This window comes from Saccharomyces eubayanus, chromosome VII, assembly GCF_001298625.1.
Source record: "Saccharomyces eubayanus strain FM1318 chromosome VII, whole genome shotgun sequence".
NCBI classification, from domain to species: domain Eukaryota; kingdom Fungi; phylum Ascomycota; class Saccharomycetes; order Saccharomycetales; family Saccharomycetaceae; genus Saccharomyces; species Saccharomyces eubayanus.
The window spans coordinates 979,964-1,005,420 of record NC_030982.1 but is presented as its reverse complement, the minus strand read 5'-3'; the positions used below and the strand labels follow the sequence as shown (position 1 = coordinate 1,005,420).

The 25,457-nt window shown below is 38.9% G+C and overlaps 11 protein-coding genes across 11 annotated transcripts; 8 read left to right on the top strand and 3 right to left on the bottom strand.

Annotated features, from left to right (window-relative positions):
• Positions 1–239: 239 nt before the first annotated feature.
• DI49_2235 (uncharacterized protein) lies at positions 240–815 on the top strand (the record flags this gene model as incomplete). Its single annotated transcript, XM_018365370.1, has 1 exon — positions 240–815. The coding sequence occupies one exon, from the start codon at positions 240–242 to the stop codon at positions 813–815; it is 576 nt and encodes a 191-aa protein (XP_018222470.1).
• Positions 816–1,034: 219 nt separating this feature from the next.
• On the top strand, positions 1,035–1,733 carry EFG1 (Efg1p; the record flags this gene model as incomplete). The annotated part of the gene is made up of 1 exon (XM_018365369.1): positions 1,035–1,733. One exon carries the CDS (start codon positions 1,035–1,037, stop codon positions 1,731–1,733), a length of 699 nt encoding a protein of 232 aa, XP_018222469.1.
• A 105-nt stretch (positions 1,734–1,838) lies between these two features.
• On the bottom strand, positions 1,839–7,739 carry SLH1 (RNA helicase; the record flags this gene model as incomplete). Its single annotated transcript, XM_018365368.1, has 1 exon — positions 1,839–7,739. The coding sequence occupies one exon, from the start codon at positions 7,737–7,739 to the stop codon at positions 1,839–1,841; it is 5,901 nt and encodes a 1,966-aa protein (XP_018222468.1).
• A 276-nt stretch (positions 7,740–8,015) lies between these two features.
• YTA7 (chromatin segregase YTA7) lies at positions 8,016–12,212 on the bottom strand (the record flags this gene model as incomplete). The annotated part of the gene is made up of 1 exon (XM_018365367.1): positions 8,016–12,212. One exon carries the CDS (start codon positions 12,210–12,212, stop codon positions 8,016–8,018), a length of 4,197 nt encoding a protein of 1,398 aa, XP_018222467.1.
• Positions 12,213–12,959: 747 nt separating this feature from the next.
• HUA1 (Hua1p) lies at positions 12,960–13,547 on the top strand (the record flags this gene model as incomplete). Its single annotated transcript, XM_018365366.1, has 1 exon — positions 12,960–13,547. One exon carries the CDS (start codon positions 12,960–12,962, stop codon positions 13,545–13,547), a length of 588 nt encoding a protein of 195 aa, XP_018222466.1.
• Positions 13,548–13,878: 331 nt separating this feature from the next.
• Positions 13,879–14,610, top strand: FOL2 (GTP cyclohydrolase I; the record flags this gene model as incomplete). The annotated part of the gene is made up of 1 exon (XM_018365365.1): positions 13,879–14,610. The coding sequence occupies one exon, from the start codon at positions 13,879–13,881 to the stop codon at positions 14,608–14,610; it is 732 nt and encodes a 243-aa protein (XP_018222465.1).
• Positions 14,611–14,895: 285 nt separating this feature from the next.
• Positions 14,896–16,998, bottom strand: DI49_2229 (uncharacterized protein; the record flags this gene model as incomplete). The annotated part of the gene is made up of 1 exon (XM_018365364.1): positions 14,896–16,998. One exon carries the CDS (start codon positions 16,996–16,998, stop codon positions 14,896–14,898), a length of 2,103 nt encoding a protein of 700 aa, XP_018222464.1.
• A 784-nt stretch (positions 16,999–17,782) lies between these two features.
• MES1 (methionine--tRNA ligase MES1) lies at positions 17,783–20,038 on the top strand (the record flags this gene model as incomplete). Its single annotated transcript, XM_018365363.1, has 1 exon — positions 17,783–20,038. One exon carries the CDS (start codon positions 17,783–17,785, stop codon positions 20,036–20,038), a length of 2,256 nt encoding a protein of 751 aa, XP_018222463.1.
• A 336-nt stretch (positions 20,039–20,374) lies between these two features.
• SAY1 (steryl deacetylase) lies at positions 20,375–21,649 on the top strand (the record flags this gene model as incomplete). The annotated part of the gene is made up of 1 exon (XM_018365362.1): positions 20,375–21,649. The coding sequence occupies one exon, from the start codon at positions 20,375–20,377 to the stop codon at positions 21,647–21,649; it is 1,275 nt and encodes a 424-aa protein (XP_018222462.1).
• Positions 21,650–21,845: 196 nt separating this feature from the next.
• Positions 21,846–22,631, top strand: BUD32 (serine/threonine protein kinase BUD32; the record flags this gene model as incomplete). The annotated part of the gene is made up of 1 exon (XM_018365361.1): positions 21,846–22,631. The coding sequence occupies one exon, from the start codon at positions 21,846–21,848 to the stop codon at positions 22,629–22,631; it is 786 nt and encodes a 261-aa protein (XP_018222461.1).
• A 72-nt stretch (positions 22,632–22,703) lies between these two features.
• Positions 22,704–25,274, top strand: APL6 (AP-3 complex subunit beta; the record flags this gene model as incomplete). The annotated part of the gene is made up of 1 exon (XM_018365360.1): positions 22,704–25,274. The coding sequence occupies one exon, from the start codon at positions 22,704–22,706 to the stop codon at positions 25,272–25,274; it is 2,571 nt and encodes an 856-aa protein (XP_018222460.1).
• Positions 25,275–25,457: the final 183 nt, after the last annotated feature.

Sequence of the window (25,457 nt, the reverse complement as noted above, 5' to 3'; positions counted from 1 at the left end):
AAATAACTGGTTTTGTACCAATTTATAAACCCTTGTTTTGGTAAGGAGCTCATCAGTCCAGGCAATATATGCAACAGTCCCTTTTATATATAATATTGCTAGTGATTGATTCAATTTAATCTGAAGATATGGCTTTCTTTTTCCGTATAGGAAACCTGTCATTTGTTTTAAAAACATTTGTGACGCACACAAAAAATAATGAAGGTCATACCCTAAATATATTATAGAAATTGCAATAAATGCTTTTCATGGAAGCCAAGACACATAGCACTTCAATACATAACAAGAACATGCTACACTTCAAAAGTCCAGACAAAACTGAAAGGAATGAGGACATATCAAGAACAGAATTACGGTCGTCCTCATTAACAGCCCCGATTCTCGAAGCTGTTCAAGAAGCTCAGCCTTTCGAAGAAGCAACATTTTCTAACTTTCAGAATAAACACCCTCTTACAGAAAATTCAACTTGCAATGCCTATACTGTATATGATGCAAATGGCAAATTGAAGCCCATAAAAGATACATTTGGTAAAGATATTGCAATACCAGACGTGTCAAATCCAACAAGACCAAGAGATGAAAGGCCCATGGACACTATAAGAGGATTCGAGTACTCGATAACAAAAGACCCACGCTGGTTACAAGAGTTGGAGACATCTAAATTAGGATTTAAAGTCAGATCTGGATTCTCAGCCATCAATCGAGATTCACAAGCTTCAGTAAATTTACCTCAACTAGAAGAAAAAGTGATAAAAGATCAAAAGAGCCCAAAAAATCATTCTAGATGGTGGTTCTCTCGGTTATTTGGCAGGTAGACTACCTATATAAATGTTTAAATAGGTTCCTTTGCGTTTGAATATATATTTTTTTTGATTTCAATTTCTATGGTGCCTCAGCGGGCATTGAAAAAAAGAAAAATAGATAGAAAATTTTTCATAGCTCATCTCATCTATGTATTTAAAGAATTTGAAAAATAGACTAACACACTTTCAATTCATCTGATATCATTTGAGTTAGTACAAGTGAGCAGGAATATGGCTAAAATACAAGGAAAAAGAAATAGGGCCCTTGGGTCATCTTTAGAGATGTCTCAGATAATGGATGCAGGTGCAAATAAAATTAAAAGAAGAATAAGAGATCTAGAAAGACTATTAAAAAAGAAGAAGGATATATTGCCTTCTACTGTGATAATAGAAAAGGAAAGAAATTTGCAAGCCTTGCGATTGGAGTTGCAGAACAACGAGCTAAAGAACAAAATTAAAGCCAACGCTAAAAAATACCATATGGTGAGGTTTTTTGAGAAAAAGAAAGCATTGAGAAAATACAATAAATTACTGAAAAAAGCAAACGAATCTGACTCAGACGATAAAGATCTGCAAGCTCAATTAAGGGCCACTAAAGTTGAACTATGTTATGTTATAAATTTCCCTAAAACTGAGAAATACATTGCATTATATCCAAATGATACGCCATCCACAGATCCAAAGGGTGTAAAATTAACAAATATTAGAAGAGAAAAATTCCTCAAATTGGTGGCTGAAAGAATGGATGCAAACGCGCTTGATGTATCATTTAAAGACATTTTAATGGGTAAGAAACTGGATGAAGACTCTGTCGGATTAACTTTGTCCGACAAGTCAGACAATAAGAGTGAATCCCATACATCTTCTACAAATGACAAAAATGAATCAGCAGTCGAAGGAGAAGATGAAGAGGATGACTTCTTTGAATAAACACATGTAAATGGTTTGTATTTATAGAAATATGTATATCTATATATATATTAGGCAAGAAAAAACTTATCTTTTGAAAAGGAATCAATCAATATTTTCAGTTTATTAGGGCATTAATTTATGGCTTAAATCATAACGTAATCCTAGCGCGTCATTTATCAAAACAAAGTCCAATTCTTCTCCACGAATTTCTTCAGGAATGACCAAATCACAATGTATGATAACCTCCTTATTCATTTGCTTTGGTTGACATCTTTTAATCATTAACAATTCATCACCTTTGTAGCCAATCAAAAACCATAATTCCTTCTGTATTTTAGGGAATTTATCACAGTATACTTCAAAACCGTTATTATGTTTGTTAGAAAAATGCTTACAATAAAAACTTAGGACTTCATTATTCTCTTGCTCGTTAAATTTTATACTGTCTAATACTGGCAATCTTTGGCAAACGTTGGCAAATTTTTTCTTTACATCTTCGTCATCTATTATCCCTGAGGTTAACTGATTAAAAACACCCATCAGTCTCTTATAACCAAGTCTTCCTATTTCCTCCAAAGTCAGCAAACTCTTCTTATTTTGGGGTAATGTTTCCATGAATCCCTGCTCACTGAACTTGCAATCTTTAATTCTTTTCAGTTGTAGACCAGGTAATACACTTACAGGATCATCTTCATACCAATACCCTTGTTTAATACATTGCATCATCTTTATCATGGTCAATACAGTACGGAAATAACCAAGTTCACTAGCAACATCAATATAAGCTTGTAAGATACGCAAAGATTGATCTAAAACTGATACAGTATCTTGGATATAATCTGCAATGGGTAAGTCTACACGACTCAAGTGAGCTTGTAATAGTAAAAATGTTTTGACATGAGGATCCCACATTGGCAATTCGAATTCACCGGTGAAAGTACTCTCGACAGAATATCTAGATTGCTGTGACATTTCCACATTCATGATAATTTCACCACCTCTCACAGGTAGCTCATTATATTCAACGGCCAATGACAACCACCTTAATACTTCTTGAAAAGTCGCATGCTCATGCACTTGGTTCAATAGCTGGCGTATTGTTAAGTGTGAAATATAGTAGTATGACGATATACTTAAGAACGGCGTGGCAACAATGTCATCTCCGTGTAATAAAACACATTGCGACTTTTCTAAATTTTCTAATGTGGTGTCTATCAGTAAGCTCAGGTGCTCGCTAACACCTGCGGTACTTGTATCCTCTTCAATGCCGTAGTACGTTGGATTATGATGTGCTCTTCGGAATAAAAATGTCCAACTCAAAAAATCAAGAGCTTCTTGCTTGTTGGTTATACTACCGGATGTTATTTCTGCACCTAAATGATCATCCAACACCTTGTGTAAAGAAGATTCTACAGGGAAACCAACGTTCAAGAAGTGTTTATAAAACATTTTCTTGGATTCCTTTGTATAAATTATAGCAGTACCTGTAGTATCATAGGCTGGTCTACCAGCTCTTCCCATCATTTGTAAAATATCCGTCAAATCCATATCTCTGTAGCCCTCTATCTTTGCGTCAAAAAATTGGGTACCTTTGATGATGACCAGATGAGCAGGTAAATTAACACCCCAGGCCAAAGTTGAAGTGGCGATTAGAATTTGAATCTTATTTCTCTGGAATAATTGATGAGAAATAGAACGATCTTTCTGTACCAACCCAGCATGATGTAATCCAATACCAAATTGCAATGATAGCTTGAGAGTATCGTCGGTAACCTGAGACAAATAATATTGTAGCTCTTCATCGTCATCGATATTTAGGAACCTACGTGGATTATCTTCCATCCCACACAAATGAATTAAATCTAAAGCAGTCAGTCTAGTTTGTCTACGAGATGCAACGAAGATCAATGCAGGCTTATCCGGAGAGTGTTGTTTGATAGCCATGAAAGCTGGTTTATTCATTGTTTTCATTAAAGGACAAAACGCCAAGTTATCAGGAAAACCGTCAATGTACATTTTCAACGGAACTGGACGGACACTGGATGGGAAATTGTACAATCCGTGGTCTTTAACCCCCAACCAACCTGCCATATCATATGCATTCGAAACGGCTGTAGACATACCCAACAGTCTAACGGGTTGCTTAGTCTGGGAGGAAATATAGTTCATACGGCTAACAATCATTTCTAAAATGGGACCACGATCACTTGCCAACAAATGGATTTCATCCATAATAATTAAGGATACATCTTGAACGAATTTACGGGTTTGCCAATTACGAGAAATACCGTCAAATTTTTCTGGTGTTGTAATCACAATTGTTGCATCATGAACATCTTTTGGATCAGGTAGAGAATCACCGGTTAATTCAACAACTTTGTCTCCTGTCACTGGTGTGATTTTTTTTCTCCAATCATCAACTCTCTCACGAACCAAAGCTTTCATTGGCGCTATATAAACAATTTTTTTCCCAGGAAATGTTTTGAAGGCATGCCATATAGCTAACTCAGCCACAATCGTTTTACCGGAACCTGTAGGCGAACCAATGAACGCGTTTTCGTTGGTATTGTAGAGTGTATAGAATGTCATTGTTTGCATGGGATTGAAGTACTTAAAAGGATAGATTGACTCAACCAATGGATTTTGGAGCGCCGAAGTAGGCAAGGGACGTAATTTCAACAATTTGGTTTGGAGAGTTTCATTGAACGGTCTAATTAAATGCTGGAAGGAAATAGCATGAGTCGACTCACAGCCGATCCAAGTATCTGACACAATCTTAACAACAACCTGAGGTGGTAAAGGATCAGATAATGGAATCAGAAAATCCATTTCATGCTGGTTGTTTAATTGTCTTCTATTCAAGATAAATTTCTCGAAATGAAGAATTTGTGACTTATCAGATTCTTCTACGAAAACCCAAAAGAACTGCGCATCACCATGAACTCTTGAATCCCATATGAAGTCTGGATCCAAAGTAACATGTATCCTCATTACGTTTGTAGTAATAGGGAAAATCTCTGCTTCAATATTAATTTTTGGGAATCGACTTAATATTCTATAAAGTTTAGATCCGGCCTTGCTATTATGCACCAACTCTCCAAGCTCTTCTGACTCTAGTTCTAGGAGATGTTCCATGGAGGGATTGCTATCTCTGATACGTCTAATAATGTTTTCGGGCAAATCGAATTGACATAGAGGATGGTCAAAAGCCCAAAGCCTCTTCTCGATAGACTTGCAAATATTCAGTAAAACATTTGAGAATTTACCCCATCTTCTGTTAACACCTATTAAGAATAAAGCTCTACAAATCCTTACAGAGTTTTGAGCAACGTAATTCGAATCCGACGATAGCGCTGAGTCAAAAATTCTACTTTGAGAAATATATGCCTGCAGTAACACATTCGTTTTACCTTGAGGCGTATCTAACTGACCCCCAATTTGGCACTCAACTGATTCTTCCGAAAGTCTCGTCAATTCCTTGGATTCTTCCTCTCTAAATTTTATACCGTCAAATTCACTACTCATACTGATCATAGACAACACATCAGCTTCAGTGGCTCTTGGATCACACATCTGATTAAAGATTTCAACAGATTCGTTCAAGAGATAGAAATCTGAAGATACCCTGCCCAAATCTTTCGAAATAAAATGCATTGATATCTCGTCAAAAACAATCATTTGAAGAGCGTGCAGTCGTCTTGCAGCTACAATAATCATTTTTCGTCTCCTTTCATATAGTTGTGGGTCATTTGCAACTTCTTCCCAATCAATGCCATAAGTAAATGGGTTTTTTCTCATACGGACGAACATGTATGTATAACCAAGCCATTCAATGGCTTCATCTACATTAGTTACACTTCCTAATGAAATTTCCGCATTCAGATTGTCAACCAGTTTAGAACCAAACCTGGATTCAATTGGATGTTGTTGGGTAATTAAAGAAACGTAATGGTCCAAACGATCGCCAGACGTGCACAGAATACCTGTACCATGAGCGGAACCGAAACCAGGTCTACCACCTCTACCGAAAATTTGAATAACATCAGAAATACCTAGATCAATGAAACCACCTTTCTTAGCATCATACACCTGTGTACCTTTAATAATGACACAGTCAGCAGGTAAATTAACACCCCAAGCTAATGTTGCAGTACAACACAGCACTTTGATAGCACCGGCTTTGAACATTTTTTCGGTTAAATTCCTATCCGAACGTGCCATACCAGCATGGTGAACACCAAAGCCAAATTGGAAGATTTCCTTCATATCCTTATCTCTGTTCTTTGCCAGCTGCCTGGAATAGTTATCTTTCGTTACAGGGTCGGGTGCAAAAAAATCAATCTCATGATCGGCTTGTGCTAATTTAATAAAGCTCCTTGCACTTTTAACAGTTTCTTTTCTTGCATGCACGAATACCATTACTTGGTACCCTCTTTGAATCATTTCGCTTAGTTTATCATACGCAACTTTATCAATATTTTCTTTACTCTGCCTGCTACCAGCTTTACCCCTACAACCTAAAAGCTGTTGTTCCAGAGGCTTTGGACGGAAAGACTGGTCAAAGTAAAACATACCAACCTGTCTATTCACACCCAAGAAATCCGCCACATCCATAAAGTTCGGTAATGTAGCAGATAAACCGACAATACGAATCATAGATTGAGAACTTTCAACTTGTCTCAAGGTACGCGCCACTAGGGTTTCGATAACTGAACCTCTATCTTCATGCAATAAGTGTACTTCATCGATGATTAACAGCTTGACTTTTGAGACTAAATCGTTGTCACCATTCGCCTTACGAGTAACGACATCCCATTTTTCAGGGGTCGTAACAATTACCTGAGTGGCCAAAATTTCTGATTTTGTTAATTGCATATCACCAGTTAATTCCCTTACTTGAATATCGAAAGGCGCTAATTTTTTACTGAATTTGTCGACAATTTCAGCAGCCAGTGCTTTCAAAGGGGCTACGTAGACAACCTTGAAACTATCGTATTGTATATCAATTTCGTTTTCCTCGTTGATCACGGAGAACTGTTTTACCGTGTTTAATATCGTAAGTAGTGCAACGTCTGTTTTACCTGCACCTGTAGGCGCACAAATCAACATATTTTCATTCGTTGTATAAGCTACAGGGTATACTAGCGATTGTATTTGGTTTAGAGTCTCATAAGAAAATACAGTCTTACAAAAATGATCCAAGTCCTCTATTTTCAATAGCTTTGTATACAGGTAGTTTTTATTAGACGCCTGGTCTGCGGCAGGAATCATTATTTCTTCATGAGTCTGATAAGATAACCTTGTAGTGCCTACTGGAAGAGTGAATTTTTGTCCAGCAAAGGCCATAGCAGAAGTTGACCCCACTTCATATTTTCTGAAGACATGTGGATACTTGATTATTCTATCAGCGGGATTTAGTTTTTGATTCTTGGCATTCTCCGCATTTTGTAACACTTGGTTCCGGATATCTTGTTGCGTCAAAAATTCTGATGTTGATTTCGCAGCATTTTCAATCAATACGATTATGGTTTCTATTGGCATCGCAATGATCATCCTTCTATGCTGCAGCAGCAAAGAAACAAGCTCTATGTTTTCTGTTCCTAAGAAATCCAGCAGTTCTTTCTCTAACTTCTGCTTTTCGTGGTTATAAACCATTTGAAGAACAGATTCTAGTAGGACATTGCTGCTTATCGATGTTGCGGCCTTTTTAATTAACTTGGCAATTTCTTTATAGATTGCCACTGAATTATCTTTTTTGTATGAATCAATTTTAGACTGCAATTGTTGAAATGAAATGTCTTGAAACTCATCGAAAATATCATCCCAGTCGTTTCTATCTTGAGAAAGTACGGTTAGTTCAGTCTTCTTATTTCGTTCATCCTCTCTACTTCTCTTCAACTCATTATCAAAATCTGGCAATTGAATTTTCGATTTATCTAAATTAAAGGTTTGTGATGCATCAACCATAGATTGCATAGCAACCATGAATGATTTAGTTGAATCTGCAGAGTATACAGTTGTCATCTTAAACTATCGACGGCTTCTTTGGGTTGGATGCCTATCATTCTTATGAGAGCTTTAGACGCATCATTAATGAGACCAGTTTCTAATATATTTGATGTTTAACGTTAGTTTTTCAAAATGTTACCCGATGAAAAAGTTGAGTAAAAGTACACGATAGAATAGTAAGCTGAACTAAAATAAATAATTTAAGAGGTTTGATATCATATTTGTTATCACCGAAAGACACACGCATATAAACAGATTTCACCATAGCTATATACTAACATTACGAGTTACTTACTCCGAGAGAAATTTCAATATATCAGCAACAGCGTCTGTTTTGTCCCATACAGATCTGTTCCTCCATATTATTTTTGCAATAGAGGAATGAACATCTTCTAGTTGGGAAACTGTAAAGTTTTTGCAATGCTCGATTAAGCGTTCAGATATTTCTTTTATTTGTTCAGATGATAAAATTACATCTCTACTGTCTTTCTTCTTTCGTTGTGGCTTCCCAACTTCCTTTGTAATAGTTGTAGCGTCTTGTTCACCTGTCTTTTCACCTTTGTGAAGAAGTTCTGCCCCTATACATGTACTGTTGTTGATGGGTAGACTCTCTGTCACTTGCTTTATTTCTGAAGTCTTGAAAGCTGATTCACTAGGCCCGTCTTTTGCTTCTGACAGCAAAAGTGGATCACTTTGATTTAGTGGCGCTACAGTCTGTTTATCATCATTAATTTGTTCATGTATTATGCAGCTAGATTGGAGTGATTCTGATGGACGTTGTTCGTGTGCGCCACCGTCTTTCGGAGTGAGTACTTCTCCCGTACCAACAGTAGAAGGTGTTAGGATTGCCTCATGCTTCTTATATATTTCGGTATCAATTGGTGCTGGGACTTCTCCGTTACTGACAATGGAATTTGTATTAGCAGTAGCTTGTAATTGAGCCTGTAATTGGTTACCTGCAGCTACACCAAACTCACCAACTTCATTAACATCTACCTCAGGTTGCGGCAGTATATCCTGTTGTTCTTCTTGCTGGGCTTCTAAGTCAATTGCCACCCTATTTTCTTCGTCCTTTAAGAAAAGTTCTTGTCTCTCTAAATCCCTTTGGCGTGTAGCTTTACATTCTTGAATGAAATCTGGAGTAGAAATTTCTTCAATACCCATTTGTGCGTTGGCAAACATTTCAGACGCCTTGATCACACGCTCTCTATCACCGATGGTATTGGCGTCTCGGTATATCAGCTCAATGTCTTTTAAGAACTGCTTTGGTTCTGAATAATAACCGTTCCAAAGTCTCTCCTCTACGATGTCCAAGTCCATATTAAAAAATCTCCGGCCTGTAGAAATCTCTAAAATCATATCCTTATCTTTTATATAGGCTGGTTGCCAACTAGGATCAGCATTCGTGTCTGGCTCGAAAAGGTGAACCAAAAAGGCATCGTCTATCGGCGGTTTTCTAAACCTTTTATATCTATTTTTGAAAAGATCCATTAAGCCCGAGAGTTTGATCTTTAAGACATTTTTTGATCTCATGTCTTGATGTTGGAATGTCTTCAGTTTCCTTCTTAGAACTTCGTTCTCGGACAATGGTTCACCATTCTCATCAAAGTTAGTGAGTGTTGCGTTTGAAATCACTTTTGGTAATTCTGGCAGCGGCTTGACCCTTTTCCTTTTCATGGGAATATCGCTTGGTTTTGTTTTCAATAGTTCAATTAGATTTGAGTAGTACGCCATTATATTTTGAATGGAGGGCTTATTTAAATGAAAGATATTCCTATCAAATGCAAAATCCGACAAAATGCCGTCCTTAATTTCAGATATATTCAAATCCTCTGCAAGACATAATAAAAGAACCATTTCGTTACTTTGCAGAGATCTGAACAAGCCTGATAGAACTAGAATAACGTTTTCTGGGATGGTATTGATCCAAATGTCCATATTAGGAATGAATACAACAGAAGGTTGTCTTTTCTTTGCCTCCATAAAGCTTTGCACCACAGCAGCTTCAATGGTCCTTGAACTTTCCGAGACTAGAGAAGCCAAATCCAAGTTCTGTACGTTGAAATCTTCTAGGTAGTTTAGAAGAGCAGCTCCAACATACTGTTGGCCATTGCCCTTAGGTCCGTTTATTAATAATCGAGGTTTGCAAATTTGTGACTCCGCCATCGAATCAAAAAATTCATATGACCTGAACTTAGATGCACCTTCGAACCCTTTGTAGTCATCTTCGTCTTCTTCTTCTTCTTCACTGTATTCTTCGTAATCTATAAAGTCTTGGAGTAGCGATGTAGTTTTTTGAAAGTCAGAATCGTCCTTTTTTAATATGTAGTCCAGTTTTTCTTTCAAGTTATTTACTTGATCCACTAATAATGGTTTAATCAATTCAGGCAATGGCTGAGGGGAGCTACCGGTAGATCTTGCGGATGATGGAACAATCTTTTTCAAAGCTAGCATGAAATCATTGACTTTGACTTTGATTTTGGAGGGGTCCACCAATAGCTTATCATTCGATCTGTAAATTTGGGGAAAGTTTCTTTGTATACTTATAAGTGCAGCTTCGGTGCATAAGGACCTTAAATCTGCACCACCATAACCTTTAGTCAAGATGGCTAATTTGTTTATGAACTCAATTGACAGTGGTGAAGTCCATTTTTTAGTTTGAATTTGTAGAATCTTAGAACGTGCTTTCACATCAGGCAATGGGAAATAAAATTCTCTATCAAACCTTCCCGGCCTTCTTAAAGCAGGATCTACAGCATCAGGTCGATTTGTGGCACCAATAACGATAACTTGACCTCGATTGTCCATACCATCCATTAAAGCTAATAAAGTTGATACAATACTAGCATGAATTTGTTCTTGTTTGGAACTTCTCACGGGTGCTAACCCGTCAATCTCGTCGAAAAAGATGATGGATGGTTGTTGCTTTTTGGCTTCTTCGAATAATAAACGGAGTTGTCTTTCGGCTTCACCCACCCACTTCGACAAAATGTCTGCTCCCTTACGCATGAAAAACGTAATTTTTCTTTCATCGGAGGAGCAACTTGCAGCCAGAGCTCTTGCCATTAACGTTTTACCAGTACCTGGAGGACCATGGAATAGAACACCACGCGGAGGCGTGATATTAAAGTTTTGGTATAGCTCTGGGTACAGTAGCGGTAATGCAACCATTTCCTTCAATTGATCAATATAATTATCTAAACCACCTATGTCATCAAAATTGATATTCATATCAACGCCTAATGGATCGAGATCGGCAATTTCTGGCTTTTTCTTCTTCTTTTTTTGGGCATCCACTTTCTTTACTTTGGGTGTAGCGCCAAGAGGTAATATTTCGTCGTCGGAGGAATCGGAATCTAGTATTAGTTTGTTGTTGTTATTATCATTATTGTATGCAGATGGGACTTGGTTATAAAAGTTTGTATTTTTACCAAAAATAGTAGTAACATCATTGCCACCAAATGGGCCACCTGTGGGGAAAAGTCGCCTTGTTGGACCCGAATTTTGACTAGCATTCCAACCGCCACGGCCACGACGTGCAGGTGATGGATTATGGAAAGAAAGTGCATTGTTGTTCCTATTCATAAATTCTTCTGCACTGGTAGCGGTTAGTGGTGGTGGTAATTTATAATTAACTGGTTTAGTTCTCTCACGGAGGAATCTTTTTTCTTTAACGGGACTATCCTCTTGTAATTCCCTTATCTCATCAGCCAAAGTTAATGCTTCGTTTCTGTTATGTTCATTATCACCGTCGTTTTCTTCATTTGAAGTCCGCGAATGCCTTGTTCTACTTCTTAATTCTCTTCTAACCGGCGGTGGAGTTTCAGGATGATGCGAGGATCTTGTTCTTCGAGAATTCGCTCTTTTTAAACGTTTAGAAGAAGCAGAATGGCTTATTGCACCTCCTTCTTCACCGTCCTCGTCGTATTCATCATCGTCATCAGGGTCTGGTACTATAAACTTTCTATCGGCAGCTCTACGCTGGCGGTTATTGTTTCTTGCGTCCTCGTCCAAATACTCATCTTCAAATGCGTCCGCTTCTTCTTCCTCTTCGTCATCGTCAACATCTTCCTCATGAAAGCTTTCGTCTTCTTCCTCTGGATCGTGAATTTTTCTTTTCCTTAAATTTCTCTCACTGGGCAATTCGTCATCCACTCTAGTGTTTTTGTATGGCAACACAACATCGTCGTCGCCATCGTCTTCGTCGCCATTGAGGCTGCTTTCATTATATTCGTTACTCTCAGCCTTGACGGGCGTCTCATGTTTGGCCTGGTTTTGATCGGCGTCCATAACCTGGTCATCTTCCAAAAAATCGAATACCTTCTCAATTTCTGCGTAGTTTATTTTTCTTAAAGAACGAGAAGTAGTATGAATTATGCCATTTTCATCTTTGATCTGGGTTTCATAACCAACGTTTGCATTATTTGTATCTTCAGCATCGCTACGTTTGTCGTCACTATCGCGTCTATTCCTTAAATTTCGTGTCATGTTCCTTCCTCCTATATTAGCTGTGAACAAAGAACGGTGAAGAAAGGGGAAGACTGTCGGAACTTCACTTTTTTTAGTGTTTAAACAACAATTGCCTAGCACAGATTATGCAAAATCCTTTACAGTTCCTGCTTTTTTAAAAAGGGCCTGCACAGTTCCAATTCCGCTCCTTTTCGTCCCAATATTGCTTTCTTGCTACCACTTTTGTCTTTTTCGCACGCTTTGCCGTATAAAATAACACATTTCTCCATTTCTCCGTGTTTAGTGACAAAATCTAATCCGAACCGCACAAAAAATCAGAAAAACAAAAGATCTGTCAGCGGCTAATCTGGCATCTCAACGAGCCCCGCCGTAAGCAAAAAAGCCACACATAGATACGAAAAGAAGACCCTGATCGTCATTCAGCTTCCAGGAAACATCTTCAAATCATATTATTGTTTTAAAATTAGTGCAGCGAAATCGTACTCGGTTTGTGAAACTATACTAAGGTTCTCCTGTCTGCTTATCCAGGTTTCTCCCATCAGAAGAGTGTTTTCTTAACGATTAAGTCGCTGTTTTCCGTTTGCTTTTTCTCTTTGCCCCTTTTATTGTAGAGAAAAGAATATGATATACGAATGTATCACTTACCACGGCGTACTTTCCGTATCTTCTAATAGTGTCAACTCATCTAAAGCAATAGGAGGCGCTGTAACAAGAACTTAGTAAAAGACAAAGTCCACATACAACCACTATAGAATAAGATTGACCATGCCTCAAGACACACATGACGATGGCTTGCCGAGCTACGAGGAAGTTCTCAAGGAAGAAGAGAGGTTGCAGTCCCAACAGCAGCGACCACCAAGGCCACGGCCCAATGCGCCACCAAGGCCCCAGAGGCCCTACACAGTGCCACCAGCTTCGTCTTCCCATTCCCATTCACACTCACAGACTCACTCTCACACGTCCTCAAGTTCCCATGCACCCCCTCCAGCGAAGCCGCAACAAAGCTCAAGCTTGCCCTGGACATACCCTCCCAAGTTCTATTGTACCAAATGTGGCAATACAGGCTACAAGGTCAAGAACGGAAGGTCTTGCAAGTCGTGTTGGAGAAGGTTTGCACCTCAAAATAACATTACTGCTGCCCCTTCCCTTTACACAAACTACCAAATGCCCGTATACACTAGCGCATGGCAGGGAAACGGGCCCTTGTGCGTTCAACCAGGGGACCCTCGGCTTGGGGGCGTCTTGTGTGGTGAATGCAGAGGTTCTGGACGTACTAGGTTCCTCTTGGACGAAGATATGTGTCCCTTGTGCCATGGCGTAGGCAGGATCATCACCCAGCCTCAACGCTATTAGCATATGAAATTTTCGGGTTTAAGATGACCCGGTACGATTACGAAAGAAAACTGTGTAGCCCGCCTGGAAATATAGAAAAAAGACGGAACCGAACAAGTGTGAAAAGAAAAGCTTATTGCTCTTAATTTCACACGGTTCTTCTATATATACATTTACCACTCAAATCCCACTGCATTTGCTTACTTTAGCCTCCCTTCATTTAGTTGTACCGTGGTAGGCGCATAATCCATACGGTATCCGTTAATATTAGCTTCTACAAACTCTCTATCAGCAGGTGATTGTACGTACGTGACTCATTTTTCTCAAAACCAATATAATCTCTCTGTCTACTATGCAAAATATCCAAGCAGTGCAGGAGATAGAAAGGCACGAAACCCCGTTGAACATTAGACCCACCTCTCCATATACCTTAAACCCGCCAGTTGAGAGAGATGGTTTTTCTTGGCCAAGTGTAGGGACAAGAGATCGTGCTGAGGAAACGGAAGAGGAGGAAAAAGAACGAATTCAGCGTATTTCAGGCGCAATTAAGACCATCCTGACCGAACTAGGTGAAGATGTCAACAGAGAAGGTCTACTAGATACCCCACAGAGGTATGCCAAAGCCATGCTTTATTTCACCAAAGGTTACCAAACAAACATCATGGATGATGTCATCAAGAATGCCGTCTTTGAAGAAGACCACGACGAAATGGTCATTGTTCGTGATATCGAAATCTACTCATTATGTGAACATCATTTAGTGCCATTCTTCGGTAAAGTTCATATCGGCTACATACCAAACAAGAAAGTCATTGGGTTGAGTAAATTGGCCAGATTAGCAGAGATGTACGCAAGAAGGCTACAAGTCCAAGAAAGGCTCACGAAGCAGATTGCGATGGCGTTAAGTGATATCTTGAAACCATTGGGTGTTGCCGTTGTCATGGAAGCTACTCATATGTGCATGGTTTCAAGAGGTATTCAAAAAACAGGATCTTCTACAGTAACTTCATGTATGCTGGGAGGGTTTAGAGCTCATAAGACAAGAGAAGAGTTTTTAACCTTACTAGGAAGAAGAAGTATTTGAAGAAAAAAAATGCAGGCACGTTATGTTGTATATGTATTAACTATGTGAATAGAGATGTACAAGATGAGTTTTGTTCCAGCAATCTCCATTTCAACACCGCCGAAAGACTGCGCGCCACCATGGTTTTTCTTTTTTCAACAATTACTATATATGTTCAATTTTATTCATATACCAGGGAACATCATACTTGAGGGCCCCTATTGTTATTCGATAGAGTTAATTAAATCAATAGATAAGTAAATAAATAAATAAATAGACAACCAATTATCATTAAATTATACTGGATTACATCACATTCAGATGTTTAATACCTGCATGAGACAACTTTTCGCGAGTAATCTCTAATTCCGGAATAGGAAGACCATAACTCACAGTTTGTGAATCCGCTTGACTCACGTCTTTTTCCACACGAACAGTGGCAAACAGACCGGCGGAAGTCACCGGATAAGAGTTGAACTGGTCACTCTTTGAGGGTGCCAACTTTTGTTTTTCTGTGATGACGCCCGGAATGACGATATCTCCAACTTTTACATTCAACTCTTTGCTCAATCGAGGGTTGTTCAATACGTTTTCCACGGGTATAATATCTGACCAATTTCTCTTATTCATAAAACATGAATCGTTACGGTCACGTGCCCCATCCACTTCCTTGGCAAAGATTGGTACCGCATCTTCATCAGTTTCCGTATCAAAATGGTGCAAATGGCATCTTTTTTGTAGTAAGGTGGCCATTGCATCAGGCGGTGGTGTATTTACGATAGCACTGGCAATGATGTTAAACATTAACCTTTCATCTTTGGTTGGTTCTTCGATAATTTCGGCGTTTTCCTTTTCCTTCTTTTCGGACATAATGAGATGATGTCTATGTGTCTTTGCTCTAAACCTCCCAATGGATGCTAAATGAACATCACCTGATAAGATAGTGATTCTGACACCGTATTTGGCGCCAATGTCTTGCAGTTTCATTACCAAATAATTTCTTTCTTTCTTGTGGTGTCTTGCACACCAATGGTCATTTAAATCGTCCAGTAATTCAACGTCTCCGTTGAATTCATTAACCAAGCCACTGGGAATTATACCTTTCTTGGAGAGATATTTGACTGGAGCCAATAACTTTGAGGTGAATAGCCACTCTAACCAAACTAATCTTGGATACGCAATGGGGATACCTAACATCACCAACAAGTGTCCCCCTTTCAAAGCTTTCAATTCGCTTTCTACACGTTCCCAGATCAAAGAGTAGCTTCTTTCTGAGAATACTTGGCGTAGTTTTCTCTCAGTTCTACAATCCAAACCCAACATGCCCATTTTGGGGCCCAACCAAGAGAATATCGAGTGAGACCTTTCGCCAATGTATGGACTCCCCTCTTCATTACCCAAAATCCACTGTTTGCTTTGTAAATAAGCAAAATCGTCACCATCTTCCTTAGAGGCGCTGACGTGATGTTGAAAGAGCATATAATATCTATAAGCCATTCTTCCAACGGTCACAAAGTTCTCAGTTCTCATAAATGCATCGTTGTAGGAACCATACCCATCGATGATATCGTGGTCATCCCAAACATTGATGGCTGGAATACACGCCAACGATTTCACAAAACACTTTTGGGTGGTTTTGGACGTAGGTGTGGAACCATACCAATGACCATAGCCGTACCAATTTAAGTAGTGTTCCAAATAAAACTGTCTAATCTGGTCCCTGGTCTCCTCAGTCGTCTTAGTATTGTACTTCTTGATAGGGTCTTTTGTCTCCAACCACGCTTTGAAATTAGGAGCGTGCAATTTAATATTATCCGAATAAATCTGGTCACCACCACCAAGAATAGCATGGTAATGGACGTACTGATGCTTCCTAAGAACATCATACCACAGAGAGCCCTTGAATTTCGACGTGTCTACGCTTAAGGAGAACCCGTTACACGAGTATGAAATAACGTTTGAGTTCTGAGTGAAAGACGGGATGAAGAACCTATAGTGCGGCTCTGTCGTACCATCAATGGAGTATTTCACCATCTGTTCGTATTTAGCCATTGGTAATTGGATTTCGTATCTGTAAAACCAGATATCATCACCTTTTAGCTGATCTTTATGGAAAAGCTGATTGTCGAAGTAGGCTTCGCTAATTTCAGTTTCCTCACCTTCAGAGGGCAAAGAGGGTCCCAGTTGGTAAGCAATTTTCGGAATTTTTTCTTCACCTCTGACGACCATCATAATGGACCCCTCATAATGCTTTTCCTTGAAATCCATGTTGATGAGTCTCAACACAGGCCCGCAAATAACACCAGACTCTGGTAACGGGGACGTCTTTGCACAATCATCGCAGCCAGCAACGTCATCTTTGTAAAGCGCCTCTGCGTCCCAAGCGTCAAACCAGTTCGTAGTACTCATATCTTTATCACTTTTTGTGTCAATTGAGTAGATCCTGATTAGTCAAACAATATATTTACATCTTTTCAAGAATGGAATCCCCCCTCACTGCCGTTGCAATTTCGTTTTCTCTTCACTTTCTGCCAGTGGACCCTTCGCTATGCAGCCGTGCCGATAAAAATAAAAAGGCTTGGCGTAACCCGACTGGTCCTTCTGGTTTTTAAGAGAAAAATGAAAAACAAAACAAAAAGAAGAACTGTTTTGACTTCGGAATCTTTGGATGTTTGTGCTCGAACAGAACTGAAAGCAAAGTGAAAAGAGGTTGAAATGAATTATAAACTGCCATATTATTAAACTGAGTAAGATCACAGAGTCAAGTTCTGTGCGAGGAGAGTTCATAACGGTCGATGCAGCTAGGAAACAATGAGCGGGAGGGGTTTTAAGATCAAATATGGAGCAATGCTCAAGTCAGCATGGCTGTGAGCATGGCTCTTGCTTAATTTATCTCATAGCTGCTCGTGACCGTGAAAGCACTGGCCTACACATTTCGTCTTTTGTCTCTTCCTAAACTCCCATCTGCTAGCCGCCGAGCCTGATAAGGCGTCGCCCGGATTTGGTTGCTTTTCTGCAATGTCACGTAAGACGGGAAGATTTTTGAGAGGCAGAAAAAAAATTGCTATATCCAGTTTATCGAGAGCAAAAGAAGAAAAAAAAATGGCTATGACTATTATATCGATGATTTGCTTGGAAATACGTAGCTTAGTGGAGAGATACAACAAAAAAAGAGGAAATTTTCAGACTAATCATGTCTTTACAAATCTCCTTTGATAAATCAAAGAGTCATCCTGCTCATTTGCAGTTGGCCAATAATTTGAAGGTCGCCTTGGCGCTAGAATTTGCAAGCAAAGGTTTAAAGCTTGAAATCGATGATGAGAACACATCTATGGAATTGCATCACGCAAAGGAACAATTTACTTTGTTTGATGCTAATGCCATCTTAAGATATGTCATGAACGACTTTGAAGATCAAGATTCTGACAAGTACCAATTTGCATTGGCATCTCTACAAAATTTGCTGTATCATAAAGAGTTACCTCAACAACATGTCGAAGTCTTGACAAACAAGGCCATCGAAAACTACTTATCCCAGTTGAAAGAACCTTCAACTGCGACAGACTTGATTGTGTTTGCCAATATTTACGCCTTGGATCCCTCTTTAGTTCAATCTAAATTCCCAGAGTTGCCATCTAAAGTGAGCAGAGCTATCAGTTTGACTCAAAAACATGTTCCTCGTGACTCTTCTTCTTTCAAAAACACTGGTGCAGTAAAAATCCAATCAGACTTGACAGTCAAACCAAAGGATGCTGAAATCTTACCCAAACCAAATGAAAGAAACATTCTCATCACATCCGCATTACCTTATGTCAATAATGTTCCTCATTTGGGTAACATTATTGGTAGTGTTCTTTCAGCTGATATCTTTGCTCGTTACTGTAAGGGACGTAACTATAACGCTTTGTTTATTTGTGGTACTGATGAATATGGTACCGCTACAGAGACTAAAGCTTTGGAGGAAGGTGTTACACCAAGACAATTGTGTAACAAATACCACAAGATACATGATGAAGTTTATAAATGGTTCCAAATTGGATTCGATTACTTTGGTAGAACTACAACTGACAAGCAAACAGAAATTGCTCAAGACATTTTCATGAAGTTGGATTCCAACGGTTACCTGGAAGAGCAATCCATGAAACAGCTATACTGTCCAGTGCACAACTCTTACTTGGCCGATCGTTATGTAGAGGGTGAATGTCCAAAATGTCACTACGACGACGCTCGTGGTGATCAATGTGATAAATGTGGTACTTTATTAGATCCATTTGAATTGATCAATCCACGTTGTAAATTAGACGATGCTTCTCCAGAACCCAAATTTTCCGATCATATCTTCTTGTCATTGGACAAATTGGAATCCCAAATTTCTGAATGGGTTGGAAAGGCTTCTGAAGATGGTAACTGGTCTAAAAATTCAAAAACCATTACGCAATCTTGGTTAAAAGATGGTCTAAAACCACGTTGTATTACAAGAGATTTGGTCTGGGGTACTCCAGTGCCTGTAGAAAAATATAAGGATAAAGTTTTGTACGTTTGGTTCGACGCTACCATTGGTTACGTTTCCATCACTGCCAACTACACTAAGGAATGGAAACAATGGTGGAAAAATCCAGAGAACGTTTCATTGTATCAATTCATGGGTAAGGACAACGTTCCTTTCCATACCGTTGTTTTCCCCGGTTCTCAATTGGGTACAGAAGAGAACTGGACCATGTTACACCATCTAAACACCACAGAATATTTACAATATGAAAACGGTAAGTTTTCTAAAAGTAGAGGTGTTGGTGTCTTTGGTAACAATGCTCAAGACTCTGGTATCTCTCCAAGTGTTTGGAGATATTACTTGGCATCTGTTAGACCCGAATCCAGTGATTCTCACTTTTCATGGGACGATTTTGTTGCTAGAAATAACAGTGAATTGTTGGCTAACTTGGGTAACTTTGTCAATAGGTTGGTTAAGTTTGTTAATGCCAAATACAACGGTGTTGTTCCAGAATTCGATCCTAAGAAGGTCTCTAACTATGATAGCTTAGTCAAAGATATTAACGAAACTTTATCAAGTTACATAAAAGAAATGGAACTTGGCCATGAAAGACGTGGTTTAGAAATTGCCATGTCACTAAGTGCTCGCGGTAACCAATTCTTGCAAGAAAATAAGCTCGACAATACTTTATTCTCTCAATCCCCAGAAAAGTCAGATGCTGTTGTCGCGGTCGGCTTGAATATTATTTACGCAGTCAGTTCTATTATCACACCATACATGCCTGAGATTGGTGAAAAGATAAATAAGATGTTGAATGCACCAGCTTTGAGGATTGGGGATGAATTCCACCTGGCTATTTTAGGAGGTCACAATATCAATAAGGCTGAATACTTGTTCCAACGTATTGATGAAAAGAAAATCGATGAGTGGAGAGCCAAATACGGTGGTGGACAAGTGTAAGAAAGCTAAAGTCATAGCTTTTTTGCTCGTTCTCTTTCTTTTCTAAAGATAATAAAAGTTTTTATCAATATATAGATTATATTTTATTGTACACAAGTTTTAACGAGTATACCTTGATGTTTTCAGCTCCTGGCTACTCTTCGCTGTATTCCATATGTAACATTAAAATGTGAATAGTGCGATATTCCGATAACTAACTTATGTTTACCATATATAGGATTCATCATATTAATGACATTGTTGAAAATAAAAAAAAAAAATGAAAAATAAAAGCACCTCAAGTCGCCTGATAAGAGCAAACAACACATATGTTTGAAAAAAGGCTCCCAAGGAAGAATGACAGTGAGGCCTGATCCGTACTCCAAAACAGCGTACTATCATCTTCGAGAAAATGAAATAACCAATACTGCGTCAAAAGAAGAAGATGGTCTAAATGATGCGACTTTCCGATGGAGTGACTTACATCTGCATGTGTACCATGGTTTGAAATTTACTGTTCTACTACTCACGGTAGTCCCAGTATGTATAATCTACAACTCCATGAAAATAATAGTTCAACGCAAACGTCCGTTTTGCCTCGACCATGTGAATAGAATCTTTTTAAGACAAAGTTCATGGATTCTTGATGAACGCATTTGTCAATACGTGCTGAATCCTTTATTTGTTTGCTTATACCCATCCACTTTCTCTATTCCAACGTATGTCAGTTATGACGTTCCCGTAGAAGATCAGGAATCTTCAGAGAACAACATTTTCCGAACTCGTGCTTTGAATGCACCTAAAGTCGTTAACACGAAGTTTTACAAATACGTAATGCCCCAAGTATTTGACCCCAGCACAGATCCTATTCTAGTGTTCTATCATGGTGGAGGTTACGCACTAAAGCTGACTCCCACCTCGTTATCGTTCTTGAATAATATGCGAAACGCATTCCCGAAGATGGCCATCCTTGTGCCAGATTATACAGTTACTGCCACGGATGAACAATCCAAGAAGTATCCCCTACAAGTTCTACAAAGCGTGGCCATTTTCGACTACATTACCAAGACTATGGGCTGCAAGAACGTGATTATTATGGGTGATTCAGCAGGCGGTAACGCGGTTTTAAACATTGTTTTATATTTGAAAAAGTGTCATAGAGATGTCTATCCAAAAAAAGTGATAGCTATAAGTCCCTGGGCCAATGCCACTTTTTTCCATGAAGGCGAAAAAGAGCATATGCTACGGACGCAGCAATGGGATGGTCTGTGCTTAAAAAGCCACTCGATGTTTGGAAGGATGTTCGTAGGCAACAACCCAAACGTTGATTTCACTAATGACCCTTTTGTTAATATTGAAAAGAATTTTGAAACAGGAGATTGGCGAGAAATCTTAAAAAAATGCTCTGTGATGATTACTTACGGGAGTGACGAGCTGCTGAGTTTGCAGAATGAGATCTTAGCAAAAAAAATGTGTGAAGCCAGTGACGGATTAGACCATTTCACTTCCAAAAACGTGTTGGTCGAACATCAAGGCTTTCACACCGGCCCCATAGTTAATTACTCCCGAAACATGGACCGGTGGACGAGGATACCATCTATTTCACGTATCCTCGAGTTCATGCAGACCTAAATATGCAACCTCCTCATTTATATATTTCTTTGTATATATGTATATGTGAATACGATWTTATGTGGATTTTCCATTAGTGCAACAAGAGTGAAAAAGTCGCCCGAACATCGCCAAAGAAGAAAGATCAAAGGTAGTTTTGTCTTGTAGAAGTGAGCAACAAAGGAGACAATTGGAAAGGGCAGAGAATTTGTACGTCATGACACAGGAATTTATTGATAAAGTGTCCGAATACCTGACGCAAGATATAAATATTACGCCCATCTCGCAGGGCGCAGAAGCCATTGTTTTCTCAACGACCACTCACCCATATCTACCGGAAACAAAGGGCACTCACGAGAAGTATATTATCAAGTACAGGCCGCCAAAACGTTACAGACACCCACAGATAGACCAGGCGCTGACTAAGCACCGCACCTTGAACGAGTCACGTCTGCTGGCGAAATTACACTTGATTCCAGGATTATGTGTCCCTCAACTAATAGCATGCGACTCGTACAATGGATATATATGGCTAGAGTTCCTCGGAGAAGATCTTCCAGAAGGGTATGGTTTCAGCAACTTGAAGAATTTTCTGTGGATGCACGACAAAGACCCATACAGTGATCTTGTGGCAGCTACGTTGCATAAAGTGGGCCGCCAGATTGGCTTACTGCATTGGAATGATTACTGCCACGGCGATTTGACAAGCTCCAATATTGTTCTTGTCAAAGATGGTGCCGGATGGATGCCCCATCTTATTGATTTCGGTCTGGGGTCTGTTTCGAACCTGGTCGAGGATAAAGGGGTAGACTTATACGTATTGGAGAGAGCCATCTTAAGTACGCATTCCAAGCATGCTGAAAGGTACAATGCTTGGATCATGGAGGGATTTGAAGCAGTCTACCTCGAACGAGGTGCGAAAGGTACCAAGAAACTGAAAGAAGTTAGTAAGAGATTTCAAGAGGTCAGACTGCGTGGACGTAAAAGAAGTATGCTTGGATGAATTGCGTCACAGCATAGCTATTTGTACAACACTCTGTGTTTTTGTATGTATATACACAGTCTATATTGATGTATGTATATCTTTTTAAACATGTTTACCATTGAAGCGAATCGGAAACCTTGCGATTTTGACAAACTTGGACAAATCACATTTAGAAGCCCAACTGAAAGAAAAGCAACGGTAGACCAAACGACCAAACGACCGGAAAAGCGGATAACAGCAATGGTAGACTCAATCAGCCGTATTGCATCTGCATTGGACACAGCCAAAGTGATAACGAGGGAAGCTGCGGCGGTGGCCACGTCCAAACTGGGGGAATCCTCGTACACTTATTATTCTCAGAATATCAATCCTCAGCAATTGGTCACTATGTTAAATTCTAGAAACTCCAGAGAGGTTAGAGATGCCATGAAAAGGATCGTATCCATAATGGCTTCGGACGACAACTCTATCGATGTCGAATTATACTTTGCTGATGTGGTGAAGAATATTACCACTAACGATACCAAAGTGAAAAGACTCATTCATCTGTACCTGCTTCGATATGCTGAAAATGACCCAAATTTGACGCTTCTGTCTATCAATTCTCTTCAAAAATCATTGTCTGATTCAAGTCCTGAACTAAGATGTTTTGCCATAAGGGCCCTCTCTGATATGAAAATGTCATCACTAGCACCCATAATCCTTCATACTATCAAGAAGCTAGTTACAGATCCATCAGCAATGGTTCGTGGTGAGGTCGCTTTGGCTATTGTTAAACTATACAGAACTGGGAAAAGCGAGTTTCATGAAGAACTACTAGACGTTTTAAAGGATTTAATGGCAGATACAGATCCTAAAGTGATATCTTGTGCCGTCCTCACTTTGAAAGAATGTTATGATGATCACTTAGAGCTACTACACGGACATTTCCGTAGGTATTGTAAAGCGATTAAGCAGTTTGATTCATGGTCTCAATCGTATTTGATTGAAATATTAATCAAATACTGTAAACAGTTTTTGCCAAAACCCACTGTCGTGGATAAGTCATCAGAAGGCTCTCCAAGGACCTGTCCATTACCAGAAAAATACAATGAAATTGAATACCCTCTTTACGATGTGGTAAACCACCCTGATCTGGATTTATTTCTACAGAGTTTAAATCGTCTGATTTACAGTTCCAATCCTGCTGTAATTTTATCGTGTTGTAATGCCTTATACCAGTTGGCCTCACCGATGCAAATGAAAAATACGAAATTCATTGAATCCTTGATTAAAACGTTGACTACAACCACAAATCAAGGCAACAAAGAGATGCTATTGCAAACAGTTCATTTTTTATCCGTTTTAGACCAAACTTTATTTTTACCTTCCATCAGTAAATTTTATATTTTTCCCAAAGACCCGATTGTTGTATCTGTTTGGAAGATTCAAATTTTGTCTACGTTAATCAACGAATCAAATGTTAAGGAAATATTCAAAGAATTAAAATATTACGTGGCCAATGCTCATCTTCCAGAGAAAGTAGTCATTATGGCGGTTAAAAGCCTGTCTAAATGTGGCCAATTGTCTACGGGTTGGGAATCAAGCGTGATGAAATGGTTGATCGATCATATGGAATCACACAAGCTGTCTGTTTCTATCTTAGATGCATACGTAAATGTCATCAGAACGTTGGTACAAAATAATCCCACGAAACACCTGCGTATAATTTTCAAACTTGCTGATTTATTAACAGTACAAATGAACCTAGCCGATAATGCACGTGCAGGTATTGTTTGGCTATTTGGTGAAATTGCCTCGATTGAATTCAAGATATGTCCAGACGTGTTGAGAAAATTGATTCCAAATTTTTCACAAGAAGGCCCTGAAACAAGATGCCAAATCTTAGTGCTATCAGCAAAACTGTTGTCATATGACATTGACAATTTTAATCAAGCGCAAACGACTAGAGTTGAGGACTCCGAAACGGAAGAAAATGGCCAAAATAATACTTATTACGACTTTAGCAGTTCTCGAATCTCTCAAATGTACAATGCGGTCCTCTATCTGGCGAAATATGATGATGATTTTGATATTAGGGATAGAGCAAGAATGATTTCATCATTATTTGATTCAGGAAAATATGAAATTGTTTCTTTATTATTACAAGCACCTAAACCTGCAGCGAGAAATGATGATTTTATCAACTCTCTCAGACTGGAAACGCATGATTCAAAAATTAAAGAGTTTTTCAAAATGCTTCCTTGGAATACAGACATTATTGAAACAGACAATGATGTCAGAGAAACGGCTGTATTGAAAGATTATAACAAATACAAAAAGAGCTTTTCATCTCAATCTTTCATAAGCCCTAATTCCACAAGGTCATTTACATCTACTTCCAATACAAATCTGACAGAAAATAATGAGATCAGCAATAATGGCAATAGCATCTCAGGTAAAAGCAACAATAGCACCTTTGCCTCTCAAAATGGAAAAAAATATCGTTTACAAAGCTTGGATGAATTTTTCTCTGACATCCCAGAGAGGAAAAGCAAGCCCGAGAGGGTTCTGAGAGTAAGAGAAGAAAGCAGTGACGAAGACGAATCGGAATCGGAATCGGATGACGATAGTTACTCCTCCTCGTCTTTGGAAACATCTTCTTCACTTTCGGAAGCTTAAATAATCAAAACAAATATACTCATATACATATATACATGTATACTTTTTCAGCAATTCGCATGTTTTGGATAGATAGTGAAACAGGAGCTGGTAGGAAAGGAGGTTTACGTGAATTTCGTATAGAAGATAAAGTACATAATTAAAACAGAAAAATTACTAGTTGCAAACGCACTCGTTACGAGG